Below are 26276 nucleotides of genomic sequence, written 5' to 3' on the forward strand. Positions count from 1 at the left end.
GAGCTGGAAGAGGCAGGGAGGCGGTAGCGCGGTTTGGGGGCACATAAGCGGGAAACCTTTTGCAGCTCGGCAGAAAGATAATGGTGGGGGGTGTAAAAGGTAGCCTAATGAAAATGTTCTAAATGTACAAAACAAGGCAGGTTTGTGTGAATAATTTGAATTGGAGTATGAAGAATAATCCAATCCAAAGAATCCATAATAAAGAATAGCCTGATTAGTTGGGAACAGAGTCAAGGCTGTGAAAAATATAGACATCTAGCCTATAACGAATTGTACAATTCCAAGTTGATAAATCTGGAGAAAAAAAACATATAGTTGTCTATAAGTCATTGGTACACACACGGGCATACACATGCAGACGTTCACACACACACACACACACACACACACACACACACACACACACACACACACACACACACACACACAAAAGCGAAAACACAAATTATATACTACATTTCCCAGAAAGCAAAACGATGCAGACACAGATGCTGATTGGCCAGCACCGGTCTGTCGTCACCTGCTCAAACAACAAACTAGCAACAGTTAGATGAACAACCTGTGCCCCGAAAACAGTCATGCGAAGAAAAGTTTTCTAAACTGCCTGTGAGGCTTTTCGCGTCTGTCCACTAATAGACAACGTTAAAACACAATTGAGGTTGGAGGAAAGTTATTCCAGGGATTGCGAGGACGGTAACGGTTAGCTAACTTTACTGCTAAAATGCTAGTAGCGTTATATGCTAGTCCAGTGACAATGAACAGACAACACTACCGTTAGCATTACCTAACTAATGTTGCCTTCTCGCTACTACTGGTTCAGAGTTATCAAAGGTATATTTATGACAAGAGAATAAGAGGACAACGGAGTCGTCATTTAGACTTAACGCGTCGCTTCATTTTGCTTAAACTATATTTTGAAAATACGAATGAGGTAGCTCTGCTAACGTAACGAGTCAGCGACCTGTAGCTTTTTCTGCTGTGGTTCTTTTGAAACAGACTTCATATAGTTTTACTCGGGTAAGTACTTTACCCATATAACGACTCTTCATGCATTGGAGAAGAACAGTGTATGTAACGTACGTGTTTATTGTGTGAAGCGTTTTTATTGACTGGACTTGTGGTGCCATCAAGTGTTAATATTTGGAAACGGCACCAGTTGAGAAGAGTGGACTTGTCAGTCGAAAGTGCTCATCTCTCAGGAACTCAGTGGCCCTTTTTTTTTTTTTTAATGCCATATCATTACTTTTTAACTGTGCAGGAGCAGTTGTCATCGAAAGATGAATTTCTCTGAAGTCTTCAAGCAATCCAACCAACTTTGTAAAGTTTCCCCAGATGGGAAATATTTGGTAAGTGGTTGAGGTTTTAAAAAACACATTAATTTCTAGTTTTGTATTATGTGTGATGTATAAATAATACATTTAACTACCACTGTTAGATTGCCGGTCACATATTCTAAAAGTGAAGGAGATTAGATGTCTTGTGTATGGTTGTACTCCTCAGGCTACCTGTGTGCAATACAGGCTGGTGGTGCGAGATGTGAGCACCCTGCAGATCCTGCAGCTCTACACCTGCCTGGACCAGATTTCCCACATGGACTGGTCTTCTGACTCTCTCTTTATTCTCTGTGCTATGTACAAGAGAGGGCTGGTACAGGTAGGTTATGAGAAGGGGGCAGCAGTGCGAGTATGAGTATGTAATGTAAATTCTCAGTCATATACCTGATAGGTTGCAGTCTGTCTTCATCTGTTAGAGTAATACTGTTAGTAGTGGTATGATTAATTTATGGTCATTTTGAATGACAGAAAATACTTTTGTATTCTGTCCTTTATTCATTGATTATCACTATGAATGGAATACTTTGTTGGACAAATTAAGCAACATGACAGCATCTCTTTAAGCTCAAGGAGATTGTGGTAATTATGCACTGTTAATGTTTGTATTATTTTGATGTTTAATGGATTAAACAATTAAATAAGTAATATAAACAAAAATCCAACCACAAAAAAGTTAGTCCCAGCCTTAAAATACTGTATTTGTCATACAGTATTGCCCAAGCAGATTTGTACTAGATTTCTGTTGCTAACCAGTGCACTCAAAATTTGACAACATTAAAATTGTAAAATAATACAACATAGTGAGGCAATGAAGAGGGATTGTTGAAAAGCAACAGTATTGATCTATATTTTAAATTATCATCCAGACATGCACATCTTTTTTCTTTTTTTGGTGGATAGTAGGATTTTTTTTTTTTTTTAGCTGGAGTTTTGTCTGACAGACACAAAGCCTTGTTGAAATTGGTAAAAGAAATGAGTAAATAAATAAGATGAGTGCTTTTCAGACTAAATTTGAACAGGATTTACTGCAGTGAACAACTAAAAGTCTTTGTTCACCACATCCTGTGTTGACAAAATTTAGAAATCATTCAATCAAATGCAAAAAATAAGATCTCCTCCTCTAGACAATTATTTTGTGTTTTCACTGGCAGTGTTTATTCATTTGTAAATATCACTGTCATATAGTCCAGTGGCTTCAAACATACCCTGTTGTACATAGGTTAGAAGGTCACAGTTAGAAATGGTCCAACTGTTATTTTGTGCTATTCTGTGAAATGCTGTCTAATTTTGTTGAAGCGCACTTCACAGAACTGTAGATGAACTTAGTTTCAGAATAAAATCCAAATCCAAATTTGGATGACTCTAGAACCTCTTGTGCCTCTTCTTAACTCATCTACACCAGGTATTTATCTGTTAATGAGTCATATTTTTGGAAGATAGGGAAGCTACTTTTGGAATAAAAGCCACACTTAAAAAAAAAAAAATTGAGTTCAGCATGTTAGTATAGTTTCATCTGTATCACAGTGTAAGTAGCTTACCTTTGAAGAGGTATCCAACGCCAGTCCTTCATGATTTCTGACGCTCAAGTGTTTCTTACTGTTTGAAATCAAGTTTAGGGAGATAACAGATGTATATGAGGGATGTCATCAGTGATGGCTGTTTGCTGTCCTTCTGTTACTCTCCCTTTTCTCTCTGTCCTTCTCTTCAGGTGTGGTCTCTCGAACAGCCGGACTGGCACTGTAAGATTGATGAGGGCTCAATAGGACTAGTCTCCTCACGCTGGAGTCCAGACGGACGTCACATTCTCAACACCACTGAGTTCCATGTAAGTGTGAAGTTGCTGCGTGCATGTGTGCATGCATTCATGCGCACAGAAGTGTGTTTATGCATATGCTTGTCTGGTTTCAACTGTTGCTGGCCCGCAAGTGAGGGGGACCTGAAAATAGCCAGACACCAGAGCCTTTCTTGACTGCCACTACACCCCTCCCACCTGCTGCATGTATTCCGCCTGATTTCATAGCTCCCCTCCTGTTAGCATCCTGTCATACATGGATTTCAAGTACCTCTTGAACATGGGTGCAATGTGTATGTGCCGTTCAGATGTAGGTCTGTTTTTTTCTTTAGCAACAAGTCCTTTTAATTACATTCTACTACTAATGGGCTGTTACATAAAAGTTTAAAAATCATGTTTTAATAAGTGAGTTAATCAGCCAGCCTGATATCCTTAAGTAGATCGCTCCGATCTACTTTAGGATATCAGGCTGGCTGAGCAAATGTAGTACCATTAAATAAAATGGTCTCATGGTTCTACTACTTTAGTTGATTCGATGCTATCAAAATATAGGTCACAAATATTTTATGCTACTAAAGGATGAAAAGGAGCTTATATCGGAGGTGTTTTTCACATAAGGAAACAGAACTGAATAAATAAATTCATTCCTTTGATAAAATTTCAGCAGTTTGAATCATTTAAGAGCCAAATTAAAGTCAAGAGATGTTGAGTGTGTATGAAAGTCTGCAGAATGAACTACAGATTAATAATAATGCATTTAGCTGTCTAATGTCTATGCCTCCCAGTTCATGTTTTATATTCACTCCACAGTGACCACGTGTCGTAATGTCTGAGCAGCTACACTCAGGAAATGTGGAACTGTTGTCAACCACGTCTGTAATGCTGAAACTTACTTAAGGAATCATTTGACAGGTGTTGTAGCCTAACACACCACTGTGTCTGGTCTGGAAAGGGGAGCAGGGAGTTTAAGTGTCTGTGGCATGTCTGCCTTGTGTCTGTCTGCATCTTCCAAAAAGGAAATGGATGGAAAAGAGTGGAGGCTCCGTTCTTAAGGAGATATGGCATCTGCTTAGAACAGTGTAGCTTAGGTCTTAGACGTCTGAGAGTGACTCGACCTGCAGTCAACTTATGTTTTAGCACAGGAATGAACAAGTTCAAATAGTCAATATCAAAAGTTATTTTTATTCCTTCATACCGGCAGCAGCCAGGGCCAGAGGCATTAGGTTTTTTGGGTTGTCTGTCAGTCCGTCCGTCCAATTTTTGTGAATGCTATTGCAGTAACGTCTTGAGGGAATTTGTTCAAATTTGGCACGAACAAGACATGTTTTTTGCCATAACAGCTCAAAATTATGAAATGATGACATTTTATATTTAAAAGGTCATAGGTCAACTTCACTGTGACATCATAATGTTATGTAAAAACACTTCTTGCCATTATTCAATGCTGTAACTCAGGAACAGAGGGGGAGATTGTGACCATGTTTCCTGCAACTTGACTGCTTGATGGAAGCATACTATGAGGTGGTAATTGTAGTTTTTTTCTCAATGTATTCTGTGTCAGATGCTTACAATGATCATGTTACTTCATAACCCCTTTGAGCTGCCTACTGTGATTCAGTTCCTTATGTAATGTTTTTCTGAAATAATTAGTTGATCGACAGAAAAATTATTGGCAAATGTTCTGATTATCAGTCTATTTTTCAAGTCATTTTTCAAGCAAAATCAAAGAGTTCTGAGAAAACACTTCTGAGTGACCAGGTAATAGCTAGTCATGGACAAATTTGTTTTTAATTAGTGATGGGTATTTTTTTTCTTTAATGCTTTAACGATGACAAGATTTTCATGGTAGTCCGTGACACATCTTCCTCTCACCTGTAGTTCCTCACTGCTCTTATCACCTCACTAGATATGAGGGGAAAGTTTAAGTACTTCTTACTGTTATTGAACATCCTTTTGTAATTGAGGTTGCAAAACAAATTTACCAAAGGCACCAAGCTGCAACATTGCCATGGGGCCCAATGAACTTACCTTCACCCCAGCCCAAGATTTCATTAAGGCTATGCCAGACGGGTGTTCGTGTCAGGCTTGAATTTCAGCCCCACTCATAAACAACCTGCTATATTAACTTGTTTAGGGACAGCTGCCCGTGGTGTGGATCGTGCCTGTGTAAGTGTGTGAGTGTGTGTGTGTGTGTGTGTGTGTGTGTGTGTGTGTGTGTGTATATATATTTGTCTCTCTGTGTCAGTAAATCTGCTTAGCTGGGTTATGTGTGTGTCTGGCAGTTTTTGTGTAGATGTTTCAGTTGTTTCTGAAACAGAATATTGTCAGATCTTTCTGATTTGCAGATTTACAGTAATTAATTAGCTCACCGACATTGTGACAGTAGGAGAATGGCTAAGTAGACTGGTCTGTGATGCTAACTGGGATTTCACTGGCATCCCTTGACAGACTACAGGTGAGCAGTGGTTTTCCAGGCAGCTAGAAATGTCTTGAGCCATTCCTTAAAGGCTTGAATGTAGAACTACTTTTTTTTTGGAGGAGGACATGTAAAAAAAAAACCCAGCTGTTTTAAAATATTGTATGGCGCCATGTCACAGTTTTAATAGAAAGTCACATTGCTGAAACCTAGCCTATGCATTGTGAGACTTAACGCAAGTCTTCTCGTATTTGAATTCCGATCGTTTATCTTAGGACCTCACAAAATGCCACTTGCACATCCATGTTAATCCACCTTTACCAGCTGACGGGTAATAAACTGAGGGTGGAAAAACTCCAGCCAAGGACATCACTGAGCTAGACCTGTCTAATGGTTTTTACATTGTTGGGATCAGATTAGCAATAGCATTCTTGGCCAGTACTACTGGAGCCCTGCTAACATGTAGCATTGTTGGCAAAAACACTACTGGACTAAACTGCAAATGTAGACAGCTGCTGCATTGCATCATGGGACAATAGCTCACCCATACCTATGTGTGGGCTGTGAGAAGCTCCAGTTCCTTGGTAGAATCATGAGGCTGTAACAGGAGAAATAGGCTATATTGGTTTGAGATGGCGTCCTATGTGGAATGCCTACAGTCTAATCCTTTGCTGACAGATAGGCCTATATGGCATCGAATACACTCGCCCATTCTCGTGCACTCGCCTAGGCGCACAATAAGAATGGCTGATAGATATGTTTTATTCCAGGTTGCTGTCAGTAACTTTAGTCTGCAATTTTTTTTATAGTTATCGTATTGCCCACAGGCTGTTCTGCTGGGCATTTTCCTAACTCTGTGCTTTTCTTGCTATGAATACTTTCTAATAGATACTAAATAGATGTGCTGGTAGAAATTAGCCACAATTGTCCTATTTGTCAGTGTTTTAAGAAATTTATCCCATCAGAACTTGTCAAGTTTTGTTTATTTTTAATTTTAATTATAGCTGTAGTCTCAAAGGGCTTCACAACAGCCATGTTATGAAACAATAATTTGCAGCCCATTTTAAGACCTATTTTTAGAAAACCCTGTTTGGTAAAACTGCATGAATTGATTAAAACGACACTAAAATAAAAAGTTGTACTTGTCTGTGTTTACAGCTAGAACTAATCACCAGTAGCATTTATGCTAACCCCTGCACAGACATGAATTTTTCCATCTCTGATGAATAAACAGCAGCTGTTGTAGTGGAGTTTTGCCTTTTCACACCACCCTCAAGTCCTTAGCCGCCATCCCCAAGCTGCTGCTCACCTTTGGTAAGGATACTTCATCTAAAGTGTAGCTTTACCAACTAAGGATCTAATTGCATACCACCCCACATGGAAAAGCATTTCCCACCTATTTTCCTCATGCTACCCTTCCTCCACCCAGTTTAAAGTTACGCTGCCTATCGGGTCTTGATCTTCCCGCATCCCCTATGTGGTGGGTTCAAGGCATCTAAGAAGTGTAAGTGTGTTTGTGTTTGAGCTATGTTGATATTGGTTGCCATGGCACAATTTCTGAGGGGATGTCCAGGAAGTGTGCAGTGAGGTGTTATTACAGGGCTTACACAGCTGGATATCTTGACCAAACAGGAGGGTTGACACTTAAGCCCAGTTAGGTGACAGACTTGGCCCAGTTCAAATGTCTGTCTGGACACTGTATTGAAAGCCTTGTCACTTGAATAGTGTTAGCTCTGCACATTCTCAAAAACAAAATACAAGATTAAGAGTAGGCTCCAAATTTTATTGCCCAAAAGACTGGGCAATAAAAGATCATTAATGAAGATGTGGCTAAGAATTACAAAATACTATAACAACAAAGTCTGTTATAAGCTTAAATAACAGCACATTTGTGTGCATGCACATTTATGCACATTTATGCACATTTGTGTGCATGCATGTCTTCAGACCTTGGTTTTGAGGATAAAACACTGGCAAAAATTATAATTCAAAATTTCTTGTTAAACCTGTAATTTGACATTTACATCTTTTCCCTATGAGAAAAGGAATGTGTTTAAGAGTCTACTTAGCAAGCATGCATAGCCAGTTTAGTGCAACATTTTAATAGCTTTACATTCAAAGCATGATCAGACAGGGCCACGTGCACCTATATTGTATTGACTTCCTGTAAGCTGTAAAGGGAGGTATGCGTGCCATGCATTTAACACCCATAATGGTGTAGTGTTGTGTTTGCTTGCCTTTGCTATTCGTATTGTTTTGTAATGACTATTGCCATAATTAGAGTTTAAAAGGGAAGTCAACCAAATATTTTTTTGTTGTGTACAATGTACAGTGTCAGGAAAGGGACCCTCAACTATTGAGCTATTAATTGAACTCCATAACTGTTCATGCGACATTGGCCTGTAGCAAATTAATGCTGACCCCGGTATACTATAAGTATCATATAAAAGACAAGTATTAGTTGGCATTATAAATATACAAATAGTCCATATGTCCTTGATTATCTATTTATAACACTGATCATGTTTACAAAATTAAATGTATACTGTCATTCTTGGGCTGTTGTTAACAGTGGCTTTGTAACAACAGCTCTCTCTGTGGGGCGGCCCGGTAGTCGAGTGGTTAGGGCGCGTACCATGTTGAGCGCAAGACGCTCTTAGCAGGCAGTCACCGGTTCGACTCCCGACCAGTCCGACTCTTTCCTGCATGTCATTCCCCTCTCTCTACCCCCTTTCCTGTCAGTCTCCACTAAGCTATAATAAAGGCATAAAAAAAGCCCAAAATAATAAAAAAAAAAAAAAAAACAGCTCTCTCTGTGAACATCTTAACACCCAGACAACTGTACAGTCGTATAAATGCATTCTGTAATAGTGTCCTAAAAACTCATCTGCCAGCTGTTTCTTAACGGGCAAGATGCTGTATTTCATACTAGTCCTTGTGTCAAAACATGCTGCACTGCTGGCTGAGTGCCACCTGCTTTTGTTGGCATCAGTTGTGCTGAAGTGAGGCTAGGGGGTATTTGAGTGACCGTTGTCAAAACTGAGCATTAACACGTGGTTTCTTTGTTATGCCGACTTGTGGACACAGTTATTCTTTGGCACTGCCTCTCATTTTTGCAACCTGCTGGCTACACAACTTCCTGTTAATTTGTCACACTTGTTTGCTAGTCTGACAAATTAAATTAGATATCATCTAAGATTACATCTTGTCTACTAAACAGCATCCTATTTTCATGCTGTGTGTCGGGATGTTGCTTTAGATCATCTGTTAATTTAATGTATTCAAGTCCTAATTTACCATCCATCTATATGTCAGTGTCTTGTATCCCTCATGGAGATTTATCATAGACCTCTTCAAAGACATAAGACACTCTGTCAGATGTTGAAGGGCATGATGGACCATGCTAGTGTGGCCTGTAATCTGGATCTGCCCAGCTGATGGACAAGCCTTTGGGTGTAGAGGAGCACTTAGAGGCCTCATTAGGTTAGAGGCCTCGTTGATTGAGCTCTTATTAATAGGTTGCTGTTTGCACCCAGTTGTCATAGGCTTCAGTTATTAGATCACAGCCTCAGTTGCCATTTTCTTACAGAAGGCTAGTGGTTGAATAGATATCATTATATAGACTAAAGTCTCTAATGGCACTAAAGAGGGTATCTGCTCCAAATGGTCATGCTATTGTGTCAAACTGGCTTGTAAAAACTCAATCCCTAATTCTACCCTCATGATTCTTTTACGTGTGGTACTTGGATTTAGGCCCCACTGATTTATTATAATGAGTTTAGAATCAGATTATCAGCCAATTTTATCTTATGACAGATATGATGCTATTATTGTTTATATTTGCTGAGTAAAAAGAAGGTGCAGACAAAAATTCTAAAGCTTTGTTGGTAATTTAGGATCTGTGTTGCAATTAAACACTTTGTCCACAAGTGTATTTTCAACGGTAAAATGTTACTGAGCATACATCTTGGTCACAATTCTTTAGTATCTACATTGAAATAGTTGGTGTTATATGCCTACATTAAAAAATGAAGTCTGTGCAATATATTGACGGATTTTTTTAAACTCCTAATGATAACTTGGATGTGTTATTGCCTTATGTGCTGCCTGGCAATATGGTGCTTGCTTATCTTACTTTCACTTGAATATACATTGTTTATTTTATTTTATTTTTTTGTCCCTCTCTCCTTTGGTGCCTTGACAGCTGAGAGTCACTGTCTGGTCCCTGTGTACCAAAGCTGTGTCTTACATCAAGTATCCCAAAGCATGTCAGAAAGGTGAGTAAGATCATTATATTGTTTTATTTATTTTCTTATGGCTTATGAGTATATCTGTATTACCAGGAGTACCTGAGGACAGGGCCAGCGATCTGAGTGCCTCAGCATATCCCATGAATCACATGCCGTTCTTTACCTTGTGGCACGACCCTGGGTACGTGGCTAAACTATAGTCCTCTCTGCTGACAGCTGTGCCCCTCTTCAGTAAATGGGGCATGCTCTTCATAACAGGCCTGTCAACAACAAGGGGAAAAATGATTGTCTATGACTCTCCCCATTTTCCACATGCAATACTATGCCCTTCTGCAACCCATGTATTTTCACAGCCGTTACATAGATGATATGACCACGATAGTTACATACCACCAACCTGATGGTGCCAAAGTGTATAATTACATTGAATGAAATACAAAGGAAACCATGAGGTTACATATTCAGTTATCAGAATAGATAATTGCCTTTTCTTCCAGTCAATGCACAAAGTTTTGATCAAATGATTTTTTTTGTAAGTGTGTTTATTTATTCTATGCTGCTACTGAGGAATCAACTTTTATAAGCGTTGATTAAAGTAGTCAATTGAATATTAAAACTGCTATGATCGCTTGATACCTGCTTTACAAGTATTTAAATCTAAGTATTAAATCTAACTAATGCAAGTTTATATATTCTTTCCATTTCAAATTTGCCATTACAGTGTCATTGTCACTTTAAGACCTTTAACTTACATGTAATTATATGCCACAATTGGTAGTTGCCTATAAAATTACAGCTCTTGCCCATCATCTCTCATCCACAGGTATAGATTTCAGCAGAGATGGCTGCTATATGGCTTTGGCTGAACGTCGTGATTGCAAAGACTATGTTAGTGTTTTTGTGTGTGACGACTGGCATTTACTCAGGGTAAGTGGAGCATTAGAATTTTATGACCATTTATATGTAAAGAATTACAGTTTCAGCCTATGACAGTAGAAAGATTACTAAATTATTAAATTATCTAAAACATGATTTGCATAACAGTATGAATCACAGAATCACAGAAAAACATGGTGCCAAAGGTTCACTACAGCTTCAACTCCATATTAATTTTTTGAAATTATCATTGACCAAGATGGAGTACTTTTGTCATTCATTTGTCATTCATGCAGATGAAAGGGGAATAATTTATTTTGGCTACAATTCCATTCATAAGTAACACAATGACAGAATGTATGGCTATTTGGGTTTCAAACACGTCCGACAATTAAACATCTAAAAGCAAAAATCTTATCAGATGAGGTCTGTGGTCTAATTCGTGGCAGTTTAGGGGTCCTTGATGTGAAAAAGTTTGAGAATCACTGTTCCAAACAACTGTTTTGACTGTCCTGGTTTTCAGAAAGAATTTCTTTACTGTGTTTTTTTTGTTTTCTATAAATGTATCATGTAAATTATTTTAATTTGATTTAACTCTTTCACAGCATTTTGAGACAGAGACACAGGACCTGGCAGGGTTGGAGTGGTCTCCCAATGGCTGTGTGCTGGCAGTGTGGGACAGCTGTCTGGAGGTGAGTCAGTCAGTAAAGTAGACTAACCATCCTGACAACTTTGTTGAGCTGTTGAACTGTTGAGCTGTTATTCTATTATTCTATATAAGGTGTTAGATGAAAACAATGTACAGAGGCCACTATTCCACACTTGGACATAGAATCTCAGGGAGGAGTGCAATCAAGGGCCGTCATTAACCACATTTTTAATATTTTGACTTTTGAGGCCTGTTTAGTACATATATCTGTTGACATCTAATCATAAAAGTAAAGTGTCCTTGCATAAATATAGATATAAGATAAGACTTAATTGATGCCCAGAGGTGAAATTCACATTACAGCAATACAGCAACCAGTCTGAAGAGGACGATATATTCTAAAGACCAACAGTATCAGAAATTCTGACGAAGATTTGTAATACATCTGAGATAAATTAAAAGGATCCCAGGAAAACAAATATTGCTTAGCGACAAATGTTTTTCCTTATGATCACTGACATTGTTAAATTTAACAATTAAACATATTTACAAAGTGTACCTGCTTATAGTGTAATCGTAATGAAAATGTATGACAGTTTACTACTAACAACAGAAAAAACCCTTTTAACAAACACTTATTGTGTTTTTGAAGGAATCACCTGTTAGGCATCCTCACGGTCAAAGTACAACAATTAGCCAAGCCTGTTGGGGACATAAACAGAAGACAAGTACTATTGTTACATGTGTGTGTATCCTCTCTGCAGTACAAGGTGTTGCTGTACTCTCTGGATGGCCGGTTGCTGTCAACTTACAGTGCCTATGAGTGGTCACTGGGTATCAAGTCTGTGACCTGGAGCCCCAGCAGCCAGTTCCTAGCCATCGGCAGTTACGATGAAAAAGTATGGACAGACTCAAAAAATGATGACTGATTATAAGATATCACATTGTAGGTTGACACAACACAGTGTTGTTGTAAAGCCATGTGTCTTAAAAAGAGTACTCTACCGTAAGTATTACTTCTATAATATTGTTTAAAAAGTATTCATTTTCAAACTTAGCCCCAAATGATGCTGACTCTGGAGTAGAGATGCCGCAATCACGTTTTTTTGCTACCAATTTCAATCATTTATGACTGTGATCAGTCAGTCTGTGGCCAATACCGATCATTTTTGTGTTTTGTTATAGCTGTGCACTTCAAACAAGATGCACACATTTTAAATGGCACGACTGTCATCTAAAGCCTGACCTTTTTTGCTTTCCTTTATGCAAGGTCATCAATTACATCATCATATGAAATCTGCCCAGCACTTGCATGGTTAATACTGATACTGTGCAGAGATAGAAGTGCACTATTAGAATGGTTAGATAGATTACCCAATCCCCACTTCAGTGGGGAGACCAGTGGCCAAACTACCCCCCACCCCCCTCCCCATCTCACACCACCTCAAGAGTGAGAAAGGAGACCTTCTCAGCAGCAGAAGCCTGCCAAAGTAGAAAGAGTGCTCGCTCCGACCCACACAGAGACAGGATATCATTGATGTGATGTGCAAATTGCCAATAGAAAACAGATTGTGTTTTTCTGTGACCGCCCCCCAACATTCCGCAATGGGGCGGTGGTCCATGTTACCCATATCTAAAACCGCCATTGAAGCGGTGTAAGTTATGTCAGTCTCACTTTGCAAATGGCCCGGCATGTTTTGTTTTGGTGGCCTGTCGCATGGGAGGTGGGACTACACTGGACAGCACACAGTGCTTCTCTCAGCTGCAGACACCAGAGTATTAATCACATGTTATCGGTGACTGGATGCATTGATTCCAATCTACAGATAATGTATTTTTAATGAAACTCGGCGGCCGATCAGTACGGCCTCCCTACTCCGAAGTGATGGTCACTTGAGACACTTTGTAAGGTTTCATTCAGCTCCTTCTGGAGCCACAAAAATATCTTGAGTTCCCTTTTTAAGAAAATGATTAATTCATTAGTGTAAATAAGGTATACTAATAATAAAATCTAAACTTAAATTGTCCCGCATGTCTGGACTATGCATTTTTGTGTATCATTGTCAATATCAGTACAGAACAGTAAATGACAAAAGACTTTAATATCCTCATGTCAGGTGCGCATCCTCAATCACATCACATGGAAGAAAATTGCTCAGTTTGACCACCCTGCAACCATCAACAGCACAAAAGCTGTGAGTATTTTACAGCCTTCTCGATGAGCCTCAAAGGCATTGCAGTTCAATTACTTACTGTTTGTTGTGTTTCTAGGTTGTATATAAGGAAGTGGAGAGAAGGTCAGCTGTTGGTAGTGACGACCTGTCGCTACACAACATCACAATAGGCGCAACCCTCTTCAACACCCAGAGCAAATGTATGTTTGCTTTTTCCATTATTTAAAAAGGTGAGCTCAGGTAACCCACTTTGTCTAATCACAAAGTCGAAATTGTTTTTTCCTCATCCAGATGAGATCTGCCCACTGCCAGTCCAAATTCCTGTGGTCAAACCAGACCCGGACCGAGCCAACCCCAAGATTGGTGTCTCTACCTTGGCATTCAGCTCAGACAGTCGCTTTCTAGCTACCAAAAATGGTAAGACTTCAGAGCTGTTCAGTTTTACCTTCATGATGAGCCAAAAAAACTGTATTATATGTATTATTGCCATCCACATTTTGGGCATAAACATTAATTTTTGTTTTGACTTACATGTGCTACAATGCTTGCTTTTGAATGTGTACCTGTGTTTCTCTGACTGTAGACAACATGGCCAGTGTTGTCTGGGTGTGGGACATGCAGAAGATGAGCCTGGAGGCTGTACTGGAACAGACATCAACTGTGCGCTGCTTTCAGTGGGACCCCCGACGTCCCCGACTGGCACTATGTACAGCCAACACCAAACTCTATCTCTGGTCCCCAGCAGGCTGTGTTTCTGTTCAAGTCCCCAATGAAGGTAACATGCTTGGTCACTAAGAACTGTCAAGCAGCTGGAATACACAGCTGCATGATATTGTTGTCAGATGCAGGAGTGGGCAAGTGCACTCCAGTGTCCTTCCCAACAGGTTTGTTTAAGCTGCAATTTCTGCATGTTGGCAGCAAGAGGTCACTGTTTCAATTTTAAAGATTGTTAAATGAAATCATGTCATATGACATTTGATTGAGATCAATAAGGTGCTTGCTGGTGTTTGTGGTTTAACTCTACAATCACAAATTATTCCTTCCTGGGACAGGATGATTGACTGTAACCAGTCAGATTTGTTTTAATTCATTCAACCTTTGTTCTTTGTACACACGACAAGAAAAGCAAACGCAAAGATCCTACATTTATACAAACTAAACTGCAAATAAAATGATGAAATGGTGATAGGTAAAAAGGACATCAAACCAGCATTTAATTAAAATTATAGGACAAAGGCCTAGTTAACCTTAAAGATTGACACTTCGCTTAGATTTAGCCATGGCAGACATAGGAACAGTCAATGTTAGATGCAATAAAAAATGTAAAACCTGCCAAAGAAATCAGCTGCAATTTATTACATATGAATGGAACAAACAAATGCTCTTTTTAGAGCTTTACATTTCAGTTCTGTTTTGAATTTGGGAACCTCCAGAAATGGCCTTGGATCTAGCAACTGTGAGTTTGCCTGTATTAAAGGATACATTATATATATGCTGTTCTAAATTTACCAGTAGATCACATTTATGGAATCTCAGTTTTTACATGCTGGATGCTCATCTGTGTTGTTGCGTTTTGTTTTTTCCTTTATCCAGAAAGGTTGGTTGTATTGTACTTAAAAATCCTTGAGTAGAAACAAAGAACTGAATATTGCCATTGGATGTTTTTTTGAATCTTTAAGACTTTTAAGGACTACAGACTGAACAAACCTGAGTGTTCTAAAGATGCACAGTGTTCTTTTTTCATCTTCATTTTGTTCGTATGTATGTGTGTATTCATAACAGTTGCTCCTCTCTCTCTTCTGCAAGGTGGTTTCCAGGTCCAGTCGCTAAACTGGCACTGCAGTGGAGACTCTCTGATCCTGCTTGGAAAGGAGCAGCTGTGTTTGTGCTACATGGACACTGACCAGGAGGAGAAGTAAAATGCACAAAAACACAGGTATCAAGGATAACTGGATCACATTTCAGGCTTATGTAGCCACAAGCACTTGGCTGGGAATGTGTTAAGGTGATCACCAAAAGACTGGTGGGAACACTCCTCCTCTAAATCTTACTTTTCAAATGTAACTGCTCACCAAGTTTTTAAGGCCCTCAGTGCAGGTTACTGAGATGTTCTGTTTCTTTTCAAGTTGAAAATATGTTGAATAAATATTATTTTTAAATAAGTTTGTACTGAAGCACTAGTTTGAAACACTGTGAGGAAATGGATGTTTACAAAGTTTTATAGATTTCACTGTACTTTTAGTTTTGCCTATTTTGTATGTGAATTACCATGAAAGTATGTAACTATTTTGAATAAATGTTGTCATAAACAATGTGACTAAAGCTGAGTTACAAAACTTTTTTTTTTTATTATTTAAAAGTTATTTTTTCTGACTTTTATGCCTTTATTATACACTCACCGGCCACTTTATTAGGTACACCTGTTCAACTGCTTGTTAAAGCAAATATCTACTCAGCCAATCACATGGCTTACAAGAAACTGTAATAAAGATCATTTCTCTCTCTCTGCTTCCTCAATAAAGCAATCAGGGTGATAAAGTCTGGCTCTTGAAGAGCAACAACACAGTGCTACAATAACATCCACTGGCAGGCTGCAGCAGTCAACTGTGCAATTTACGCTCACTGGCCATTTTATTAGGTACACCTATTCAACTGCTCCTTAATGCAAATATCTAATCAGCCAAGAACATGGCAGGAACTCAATGTATTTAGGCTTGTAGACATGGTCAAGAGGACCTGCTGAAGTTCAAACTGAGCAGCAGAATGGGGAAGAAAGGTGATTTAAATTACTTTGAACGTAGCATGGTTGTTGGTGCCAGACAGGCTGGTCTGAGTATTTCAGCAACTGCTGATCTACTGGGATTTGTATATCCAGTAAGTGGCAGTTCTGTGGGCAAAAATGCCTTGATGTCAGAGTAGAATGGCCAGACTGCTTGGATCTGATAGGAAGGCAACACTCTGAACGCACAACACGTCGACCCTTGAAGCGGATGGGCCACAGCAGCAGAAGACCACACCAGGTGCCACGCCTGTCAGCTAAGAACAGGAAACTGAGGCTACAATTCACACAACATTCAGATGGTAGGGTCAGAGTTTGGTGTGAGAGTATGGATCCATCCAGCCTTGCATCAATGGTTTAGGCTGCTGGTGGTGGTGTAATGGTGTGGGAGATATTTTCTTGGCACACTTTGGGCCCCTAAGTACCAACTGAGCATCGTTTAAACACCACAGCATGCCTGAGTATTGTTGCTGACCATGTCCATCATTTTATGACCACAGTGTACCCATCTTCTTGGCTGCTTCCAGCAGCATAACATGCCACGTCACAAAGCTCAAATCTTCTCAAATTATTTTCCTGAACATGACGATGAGTTCATTATACCCAAATGGCCTCCACAGTCACCAGATCTCAATCCAATAGAGCAACTATGGGATGTGGTGGAAGAGAGATTTGCATCATGGATGTGCAGCCGACAAATTTGCAGCAACTGCGTGATGCTATCATGTCAATATGGACCAAAATCTCTGAGGAATGTTTCCAGCACCTTGTTGAATCTATGCCACGAAGACTTAAGGCAGTTCTGAAGGCAAAAGGGGTCCAATCCGGTTCTAGCAAGGTGTACCTAATAAAGTGGCCGGTAAGTTTAGTTGCAGTGAGAGAGGGAGGGGATGACATGCAGCAAAGGGCCACTTGTTAAACTCGAACCCCAGGCACCTGCGGCTAGGACGAGCCTTAATGGTATGCACTCTTCCAGGTGAGCTACCGAGAAAAACCCAAACTTTACTGTTTTTCAAAACTATTTGTGTAACCTGCAGAAAACAGTGCAATCCATGCAGCTGTTTTAGTGAGAATAGTTTAAGATTTAAAACAAATGAAGCTTCACAACAAATACAGTCCCCAGTGCTTGTGTTTGTGGTGTTGGATCTGCTCGGTGGAAAAATGACACAATACAGGTTTTTTTAGCGAGTCACTTTAAAGCAGTTCTTTATTCTTCATGAGTGACATTATCTTTAATCTGCAAATACTGCATTATTACTGGTAGAATGAAATAGTTGTTACCTGCTATGACTTAACTCAAATGCCAGTAGAAATCCAAACAAATCAACATGCAGGACTAAACATATTAGGACCATATTACTTGGCTACAAGGCATTGTTTGTTTGTATGCTGTCCCATTTAAAAACCTAAAGTTAACAGCCACTTGAACTGTAACCTAACCACTTTGTTGCAGTCCTGGACAGCAGGAACATAATGTAAATGTACTTCTTTACAACAACCAGAGCTGAGGCCCTGACAAGTATATGTAGGCATTTATTATTCACCATTGTGGCTACTGTGCTACAAATATCTAGAACAAAAAGTAACCCTCCACAGGTTTGTAATAATTAGTTCATCCCTCTTAAAACCCCTAAATAAAATACTTTGGAACTGGCAATAAAATATTAATTTTCAAGAATCATTCATGTGTAAACTCCATCAAAGTAACTGCAGAGAAATAAAACTGTATTAGTATTTACAAATTTGTTATTATTCCTTTTTAAAAAAAACATCTTTCATGCAAACTGAAAGTGCAGGGAACATGCACATGGTAAGACCAGAAAAAGGCATTTTAGGACACAATTATTCATTGGCATTGTTGAGCATGAAAATATGGTGTTAACTTTGGTAGCACAATGATATAGGTTGCAGTTTAAGAAAATCACCTAAATCCTATTCACAAGATACATACAGTACGCGGTTAATTAACTGATACAAAGCTTTGTTTGCATGTATTTAATTTTGTGCAAATGTATACCTAAAACAAATGCGAGTTGAAGAACCATGAAGGCAACTTAAAAACAAACATGAAGTCATGGTTTACAAGTCCATGTTGCATAAAACATCCGTAACAAGACCATTTTAGCTAAAATAGCTAGTAAAATTTTTCCAAGTGGTACAGCGGCTCCCTACTCTGAGCAAAGACATAATTTAGGCAAATCAAAGCATAGGGAGCACAACATTGACCAATATGAGAGGAAGGTCACAACATGCTGAAAAGTGTACCCCAGCTATTTTACCACAAGTAACCAGCTGAGCCCAGAGCTTTTCAGCGTAGCAGTGAAGATCCTGTAACAGTTTCCATATTAGCAACGTTTATTACAATGATCCTGTCACATGACCATTACACTCAATCCATCAGATGCTATTCCATTCATACCCTATGGCCCTATAATCTGAATAATATAATCCTTCATTTCAAGCCATATTAATGTAGCAAATATGAAACAAAATCTAAACATTACATTAGTTTTGACAGTCTGTCAGTGACTGGTTAAACAAGGAGCATGAAACCACAAGAAGCGTGATAGTTCAATCTAGAATAAGTACAGCGTTGATGAATTGATGCAAGAGCTGTGTCCTTTCTCTCCAACTTACGTCACATGGGCATTCACTCCCAAGGGCCCACGCAGGAATGGCAGATCTGTGAGCAGCTCTTTGATAGAAAGGGACTGGGACGGACTAAAAACAAATGAGTAGACAGTCCATGCAGTGCTGCGCATCATTTACCTACAGTAGGCTGACCACTTGTCTGTGACACCAACTTAAGGAGGCGTGGACATCTCATGGGTCAACTTACACATACTGATTGGTTGCGTATTACACTGTAGTGGAGCGTCAGCTTCCCTCAGACAGTGCAGTGTAACACAGACACATTGGTTTAACTCTTGTAATTTGGAGAAACTGTGGCTTTTAGAAGCCGATCTTGCCACGGGTCATGGAGTAGCCCAACTTGGCCTCATTGTTGATGAAGGACATAATGCCTAGATAGGTCTCAATGAGCAGGGGTCTCTCCAGGATCAGGACACCATTAGCCCGACCGGGGATGGGGTGCTCCTTATGGGCTTTCTTCACTGCCTGCACCAGCTGTGTCCTAAAGTTGTCCAACTTGGCATAGTAGAAGAAAAACAACTTAAAACTGAACACCCCTCCCGAACTTTCAATCAATTCTACTTTTTTAACATAGAATACAGTATATATTTCTATTAACTAAGATGTCCAGAATGAAAGCAACATCACCTAGAGTTGCATTAAAGTGTAGAATAATACCTGTGATTGAGAATTTATAGTCAAATAAGGTCTGTTTATTACATGTAGAAATGCCAATGGCTCCAAATGAGAAAATGTCCCTATAGGTACTGTTGCCATACCAATAGGTAAAAACACAAATAGCTCTGACAATAATTGTTCATAAATAGAATCAGGACTACACTGATTTAAATAATATGAATAACTAGCTTTCTCTCATGGCATGAATTTAGTCTTTAAAGCTTTAATCAGTATTGTTTTCAGCTGGACTGTGATTGCATGGCCATGTTTGCTGCTTTCTGTGCATGAGTGAACTGCAGCACCACTGGTCACCAATGTCTGTGTTGTAAAGTAAGGCCAACACAAAAATGCTTTACATTTCAAGCTGTGAATCCTGAATGTTTTCAAAATGTCAAATAATCCATTAGATTAATTACTCAAAATGCAATTTTAGCCTTATTTAGTTACAGGGATTATACCTGGCAGAGAGAGGCCACCTTCTCATCAGCATGGGCCATGGGGTGCTCTGTGAAAGTGGCGTAGGGCATATCTGTAGACCAGGGGTTCCAGCGGTTAAAGAACGAGGCCCGAGGACGTTTGTCCCACTGGACACGAATCCCGTAGCCTTCTCTCCTACATACAAAAAAAGCACAACAGCAGTGTAATGGGATCAGCCAGCTACATGAGCCAGCAGTGCACCATACTGTGTATTCTTCCAATTATTTATTTTATTTCCTCATTCTGTGTTTCCTCATTAGTTTTTTTCTTTCCTGTACATCATTTTCTAAACGTTTCTGTAGTGGCTGGAGTGGAGTCCTATTCATAGCACTGTCATTAATATACTTGGAGTGAATACAAGTTTGCTGTTTGCTGACTTACTTGTTTAGGGATTTGGGTGGGAACTCAAACTCGCCCACTGAGATTGTGTCTACAGCGTTGAGAGAGATCCTGATGACCTGCTGACACAACAGGTTGATGAAGTCGTATTTGCACACCAGCAGTGACCTGCCAACACAACCAAAGGATGTCAAATTGTGTGTTTCCTCAAATTATGAGGCAGAAGAAAATTTAAATAAAATTATATATATATATATATATATATATATATATATATATATATATATATATATACATATCCCACTTACCTATCAGTTATAAGCACAAGTCTCTCCTTGTCATTGTTCCAGTGGTCAATTCTGTAGAAGTCCCACATAAAAAGACAAAAATGACAGTTACTTTTCTGAAGCAATGCCTTAAACATTTAGAAGTATACAGAATAATAACTTGAAGATGCAGATGAAAAATCGTTTTGCAATCGTTTTGCATCCATTTCTTTATAAGTAACCATAATAAGTGTCCAACTGAGGTGTCCGTCAGTTTATTCGTAAGTACAATGAACCCCGCGGTGCACACAGCAGCTCATCCAAACAGATGCCTCATGGTTTAGCCTGACGATAAAACAGTCACATGCTGCTGGGATACTCACTCAGCTAACAGCCAGACGCTGAGCACCTCTCCATCCTCAGAAGGGAGTGCCACAGTCCTGATGTCGCTCACAGCCTGCTCAATGGTACCTGGCTGAGATCAGCATCACACAACCGTCAGTCATCAGCTTCATCTCAGAGCACCCTTCCTCCCCGTGATGCTCTGGTTGAAGCTTCAGCGATATACTATAATACTCCACGTAAGCGTTTATTTACCACAAACACCTTCAAGACCGTAAGAGCACTGAAGGGGGTTGTTTTGAAGGTATACGTATACGTATTCTGATTACAAATTAACCTGCCGAAGTGCCGACTAACGCTAACTGCTATCTGCTCTAGAGCGACTTACCCTGAACACGAAATAGTCCTTCACTTTCGCTTGCACTGTGGGGTTGTGCACATGAAAAGGCGTCAGCGTTTGTAACGGGGGGCAGCAGGCCACGGACGCTCCGTGTCCCAGGCTTCGCTCGGCCTCCGGTGGCGTGAAGGCAACCTCGACCCCCTCCTCGGTGTCTGCAGGGTGGAGAACCGCAGCGCCCGGACTCTCTGGCTCCACCGTGTCGTTGAGCTGAAGCATGGTGCAACAAACGCTTTTCGAGGAGCTTCGCGGCAATGTGCGCCAAGTCTTAGATTAGAAGATGTGCCTTCGAGGATGCAGACTCACCCATTGCGCACGAATAATGTTTTGATTGTGAGGGCTATGAGGAAGTGGTACCTTCTTGCTTCACTCCCCCCCCCCCTTTAATTTCCTTCCTCTTAAAGGGACATAATGTTATTGAGCCAGCTAATCACAGGAACAGGTGTTTCAGAGTGGAAGAACCCAGTCTTCATTGTTATCAGTGCTATGATGATAAGATCACCTTAAATCCGGCGTTAATTTGATTATATGCATCTCATTAAGCCGCTATTGTCATGTGATTATGATGTCCCCCTATTTAAACTGCCTGGCCCTAGTCTGTTTCTGTGTTTTATTGGCTTTAATCTAATACACTACAAACAATTTTCACCCACTTTCTAAAACTTAAAATGTAAGTTTTAAGATAGAAGTGTTATCCAATCCTAGTTTGCTTGCAGATAAATAAAGTCCTTGAGGACTCTACACTTATATTTATTGCCAACGAGGCGGGAGAAATGGCTGCAAGTGGTACAATGAAGTAGTTGACTGGAAATAAGATGTTAAGAATTATTCTGTAGGCTTTCTATAAGCTTTTCGTGTTTATAAGGCTCACCAACTAAACCAAACTCACCACAAAAAACACCCACACCTTGGTTGAACATTGAAGGAGTGTTTCCTTGAGTACATACTGTAGCTAATGATTAATCTGTAATTGTTTATCATCTATAAGATGTTCTTCTACTTATCGCTATTTTATGGGCAAGAGCATTGTCGCAGTTTAAAGCACAACACATGTTGCACAGTAGTATTATGGCATATTCATGCTAAGATTGGTGTGGAAATTAGTATCTGTCTGCTCTGCAAGCGAGTGCATAGCAAGTGATAGCAACACTGACGCTGTTGGGAATATGGATTGTCAAAGATTTTTGCTCTATGTTATAAAACAGCTGGGCGCAGTAAATAGTACATTTGGAGCGGACTGTTTTCAGATGCAGATTGATACACATCTGGCACACTGCTAGGTATTCAGTAGGAGGGTGTGTGTGGGATTAACTCAAAATACAGTTGTTATTCTCATCATAATGAGGAAACATGTAACCCAGTGGCTCACTGATATGTCTTAGATAGTTTTTGGACAACAGTAGAGCTCTATGGCACAGAAGAAGAAGCTAAATCAGACACTGACTACACAGACATATCAGATAAATCACTTCAGTCTTGGTTTCAGCCTTTCATGGGATTTATTGATAATGAAAATATAGAAAATTGCCATCCTTTTTGTTATTATTCATTTAATAGACTGTGTAATTGACTACCTCTCTTGAGGTTGCAGGTATTTGTGATGATTGCAGTGAAGAGTTTCAAGATCAGCTTGGTGTTTTCATGATAGGGTCTCATGACTCCATCACCAGAGGGCAGTAATACAGCTGAGAACACCATCTGTAAACCAGGGGTTGTAACATAGTACACAGTACATGTATTGCACCAGATATAGCTAGACAGTAATTTCCATCAGCATTCACCTTATCAACAAGCATTGATGTTTATGCTAAGTAATATACTCAGTATCTGCTCAGTTATTGTTGCATTAACATTGGCCACTTATTGAAACTAGATTTAAATTGTTTACAACTAATACTACATTCTTTGATTTTCAGTGGTGAAGAATTCTACATCCTGGCCGCCCAAAATGAAAACTGAAGATTATAATTTAATATAACAGTCCCATCTAGTCCTCTAGTGGGGGCTCATGTTGACCTTGAGTCAGCACTGCAGATCGTTACAAACTCTTTCAGGGTTGTGGTGGAAGAGTTGAATGATCCTATACAATAAACCAACATCAACCATAAACAAATAAAATTTAAGAGGACAAAGCTTTAACTGTAATGAGAAGTAGTTTTTAATACAAATCTTAAACATTTGCATGTTTGTTAATATCAGTGAGGAAAAATGAGACTGAGATCACATAAATTGCACAGTTGACTGCTGCAGCTTGTCAGTGGATGTTTTTATAGCATTGTGTTGTTGCCCTTCAAAAGCCAGACATGCAGTTTATTTTGTTTCTTGTAAATCTTAGCTTATCTCAGCCAGTTATTCTTTAATTTCAATGAGAATGACTAACCTTTCTGTTATCAGCCATAAGGCGACTTTAAGCAATGGTTTTAACATTTGATAATCCACATTGTGGTAATTAAAAGTTATAGCAACTCCTAAAATTACATAATGGGAGTTATGTTATGTTATGTTATGTTATGTTATGTTATGTTATGTTATGTTATGTTATGTTATGTTATGTTATGTTATGTTATGTTATGTTATGTTATGTTATGTTATGTTATGTGTAGGATTAAGCAAGGACTAGGTGCTACATTCCATCATACAGGTACTAATACAGCATTTATATATGTGTGCTGTTTTTTCATTTTGTTTTTTGTAGATTCCAAGTCCTAAGTAATAAATCCTATCTGACAGATCTTCACGTGTTTCTGATAATCAGTTTCTGGTAATGATTGATCAGGATAAGACACTATTTAAGGCTGAGATTAGTACAGAAACTACAAAGCTGAACTGCACAGACTGCCAGTCTGAGAACGGAGGTGACAATGATCTTCCCACTGTTGCTGCTGGTCTGCTCTCTCTCCACCGCTCAGCTTCAAACAGAGTCTGACAACGAAATTATTCCACATGGAAAGCAAACTGAATCCCAGGGAAGGGAACCAGCAAATGCCTCTGACCACCAACGGACCTGTACTCAAGACATCCATGCTGTGCTGAGAGAGATGAGCGCCTTGTTGGCTGAACAGAGGGTGGAGATAAGGCACTTACAGAGAGAGAATGAAGGTACAGTAATATGTCAGACAGTGAGAGAATGAGACAAGTAATGAGATTGGGACCCAAAGCTTTGTTACAGGAGATTTTTATAATAAAATGCCACAGCAGTTCATACACAAAGGACCAAAATGTTTGCCAGTACTATGTCTTATCATTTAATCTTTTTTTTTTATTTTTTAGCACAAGCAGCTCAACTGAGAGAGCTTGAGTTGCAAAAGACTCATCTGGACGAGCTGAAGCAACAGGTCCAAGGTATATATTTAGCAATGAACAATATTTATATATCAGAATGATATATTAAAAACAATATGAACACCAAAAGCCAAACCTTCAGGAAAACAGTTATGATAAATAATTGTAAATGTCAGATTGTTGTTTATTTCTCATTGCCACTTCTTTTTATTAATTTGATTTCAGCACAGTCAGGAGACCTGACCACAATTAAAGCTAGGACAAATTTGACAGAAAATCAGGTGGAGGCTCTGAAGAGAGAGAGAGAAGGTTTGCAAATTCCAAAACAAGCTCATTATAATAACCAGCAAATTTCTGTAACATCAGCAACTTTAAAGTGAGTATATTTCTTTCTCAGTCAAGCAGGTGGCCTTCTCAGCCTCGCTGCTGGCTTCAGGCTCAGGAACAGTGGGACCATTTAACACACACACTGCTCTGGTCTTCAGACATGTTGTTGCAAATATTGGAAATGCCTACAACCCAAACACAGGTACTCAAATTCACAAATTTAAATCATTACTTCCAGGATGATAATTCTCCACTTACATTTGCTGACACAAATATCCCACAGGTTTTTTCATTGCACCAGTGAGAGGAGCCTACCACTTTGAGTTCTACATAGGTGCACATGGACATCCTTCACATCCTTCAGGTGCTGTGTTGGTGAAGAATGGACAGCATATTTTTATTGCATATGAGCATCAGACATCCCATTATGGGAGTTCTGCTAATGGCGTCACACTGCTATTAGAGGTCGGAGATGTTGTGTTTTTGCGTCTGTGGGTTAACTCAAGGATGTTTGACAATGAGAATCACCATAGCACATTCAGTGGTCATCTGCTTTTCACCATGTGAGAGGGAAACAGTCCTTTATCCTCAGCTGTATGATAGTGGTGTATTTTCCCTTTATATGCTTGTGCAGCTGATTGACAATGCCACACAACAACAACAATTATTTTTTTAAATAAGAAACACTCCCTCCACTCCACTTGCATCTCTTTCTGGATTTGCTTCGAAATACACAGTGATCACCAGTGGTGGAATATATGTGGCAAATTTTAACATTAACATGAGATTAAGAAAGTGTAGAATTTCATGACAAAATTGTGGAAATGTTCAAAAACAGTGTGATCTATCTCCAAATGATATCCTGTATCTTCACCTGGATCCATATCAGCACCAGGAACTATTTACTTGATCCTTGGACCACAGAAGCCAACCAAACCATCTCACCTTTACTGTCTGGGTCTTCACACTGTTTTTTACTTTGTTCAAGAGAAAACTTGAATTGTTATGTGTTGTTCATGCGAGAGAAAATATTCCCTCTATTCTGTTGAATGCACAATACAGCTGCTGTGCTTTTTTTATTTTATTTTGTAAGTATCTAAGTATCTTGACATACAGGACTGTATCAGTGCCTGCAAATTAAAGTGTCATTTACAGTATTTGTCCTGTATATGAAATGTGGAAGATAAAGCTTAGCAGCAATAATCATTTGTACATATTAAATATATTATATTAGTATTGCCTCACGTTTAATAAAATCATAAACATA

At 39.3% G+C, this 26276-nt stretch overlaps 4 protein-coding genes across 4 annotated transcripts in view; 2 read left to right on the top strand and 2 right to left on the bottom strand.

The window, feature by feature from the left end:
* Positions 1–3028, bottom strand: part of tp73 (tumor protein p73) — a 28090-nt gene extending 25062 nt beyond the window's left edge. Inside the window, exon 1 of the mRNA XM_071475766.1 lies at positions 2873–3028. Within this exon, the coding sequence (XP_071331867.1) occupies positions 2873–2904 (32 nt within the window). The 5' untranslated portion in view covers positions 2905–3028. The remainder of the gene's footprint in view (positions 1–2872) is intronic.
* On the top strand, positions 523–15818 carry wrap73 (WD repeat containing, antisense to TP73). The gene is made up of 13 exons (XM_071475773.1): positions 523–1017; positions 1259–1346; positions 1501–1653; positions 3043–3159; positions 9747–9819; positions 10616–10719; positions 11274–11360; positions 12082–12216; positions 13435–13512; positions 13589–13691; positions 13783–13908; positions 14075–14266; positions 15298–15818. Exons 2-13 carry the CDS (start codon positions 1278–1280, stop codon positions 15408–15410), a joined length of 1350 nt encoding a protein of 449 aa, XP_071331874.1. The 5' UTR covers positions 523–1017; positions 1259–1277; the 3' UTR covers positions 15411–15818.
* Positions 15819–17446: 1628 nt separating this feature from the next.
* Positions 17447–21782, bottom strand: tprg1l (tumor protein p63 regulated 1-like). The gene is made up of 6 exons (XM_071475774.1): positions 21392–21782; positions 21045–21136; positions 20704–20754; positions 20438–20563; positions 20038–20191; positions 17447–19417 (listed from the first exon to the last, which is right to left on the bottom strand). The coding sequence occupies exons 1-6, from the start codon at positions 21617–21619 to the stop codon at positions 19223–19225; spliced, it is 846 nt and encodes a 281-aa protein (XP_071331875.1). The 5' UTR covers positions 21620–21782; the 3' UTR covers positions 17447–19222.
* Positions 21783–24217: 2435 nt separating this feature from the next.
* LOC139619926 (uncharacterized) lies at positions 24218–26276 on the top strand. The gene is made up of 5 exons (XM_071474992.1): positions 24218–24499; positions 24671–24742; positions 24908–24991; positions 25080–25211; positions 25293–26276. The coding sequence occupies exons 1-5, from the start codon at positions 24262–24264 to the stop codon at positions 25574–25576; spliced, it is 810 nt and encodes a 269-aa protein (XP_071331093.1). The 5' UTR covers positions 24218–24261; the 3' UTR covers positions 25577–26276.

Source organism: Trachinotus anak, unplaced genomic scaffold, assembly GCF_046630095.1.
Source record: "Trachinotus anak isolate AG129_WGS33_773 ecotype Australia unplaced genomic scaffold, CSIRO_AGI_Tana_v1 ptg000004l, whole genome shotgun sequence".
NCBI lineage: Eukaryota > Metazoa > Chordata > Actinopteri > Carangiformes > Carangidae > Trachinotus > Trachinotus anak.

What these genes read in the sequence shown, in the direction of transcription:
- wrap73 (XM_071475773.1), top strand. Translation starts at nt 1,278, where the DNA reads ATGAATTTCTCTGAAGTCTTCAAGCAATCCAACCAACTTTGTAAAGTT. An exon ending in TCGGCAGTTACGATGAAAAA is followed by an intron (nt 12,217 to 13,434) that starts GTATGGACAGAC and finishes TCCTCATGTCAG; the next exon opens with GTGCGCATCCTCAATCACAT. An exon ending in CTTCAACACCCAGAGCAAAT is followed by an intron (nt 13,692 to 13,782) that starts GTATGTTTGCTT and finishes TTCCTCATCCAG; the next exon opens with ATGAGATCTGCCCACTGCCA.
- tprg1l (XM_071475774.1), bottom strand. Translation starts at nt 21,619, where the DNA reads ATGCTTCAGCTCAACGACACGGTGGAGCCAGAGAGTCCGGGCGCTGCG. An exon ending in AGCGTCTGGCTGTTAGCTGA is followed by an intron (nt 20,755 to 21,044) that starts GTGAGTATCCCA and finishes GGACTTCTACAG; the next exon opens with AATTGACCACTGGAACAATG. An exon ending in CCACCCAAATCCCTAAACAA is followed by an intron (nt 20,192 to 20,437) that starts GTAAGTCAGCAA and finishes TTTTGTATGTAG; the next exon opens with GAGAGAAGGCTACGGGATTC.
- LOC139619926 (XM_071474992.1), top strand. Translation starts at nt 24,262, where the DNA reads ATGATCTTCCCACTGTTGCTGCTGGTCTGCTCTCTCTCCACCGCTCAG. An exon ending in GCTGAAGCAACAGGTCCAAG is followed by an intron (nt 24,743 to 24,907) that starts GTATATATTTAG and finishes ATTTGATTTCAG; the next exon opens with CACAGTCAGGAGACCTGACC. An exon ending in TGCCTACAACCCAAACACAG is followed by an intron (nt 25,212 to 25,292) that starts GTACTCAAATTC and finishes AATATCCCACAG; the next exon opens with GTTTTTTCATTGCACCAGTG.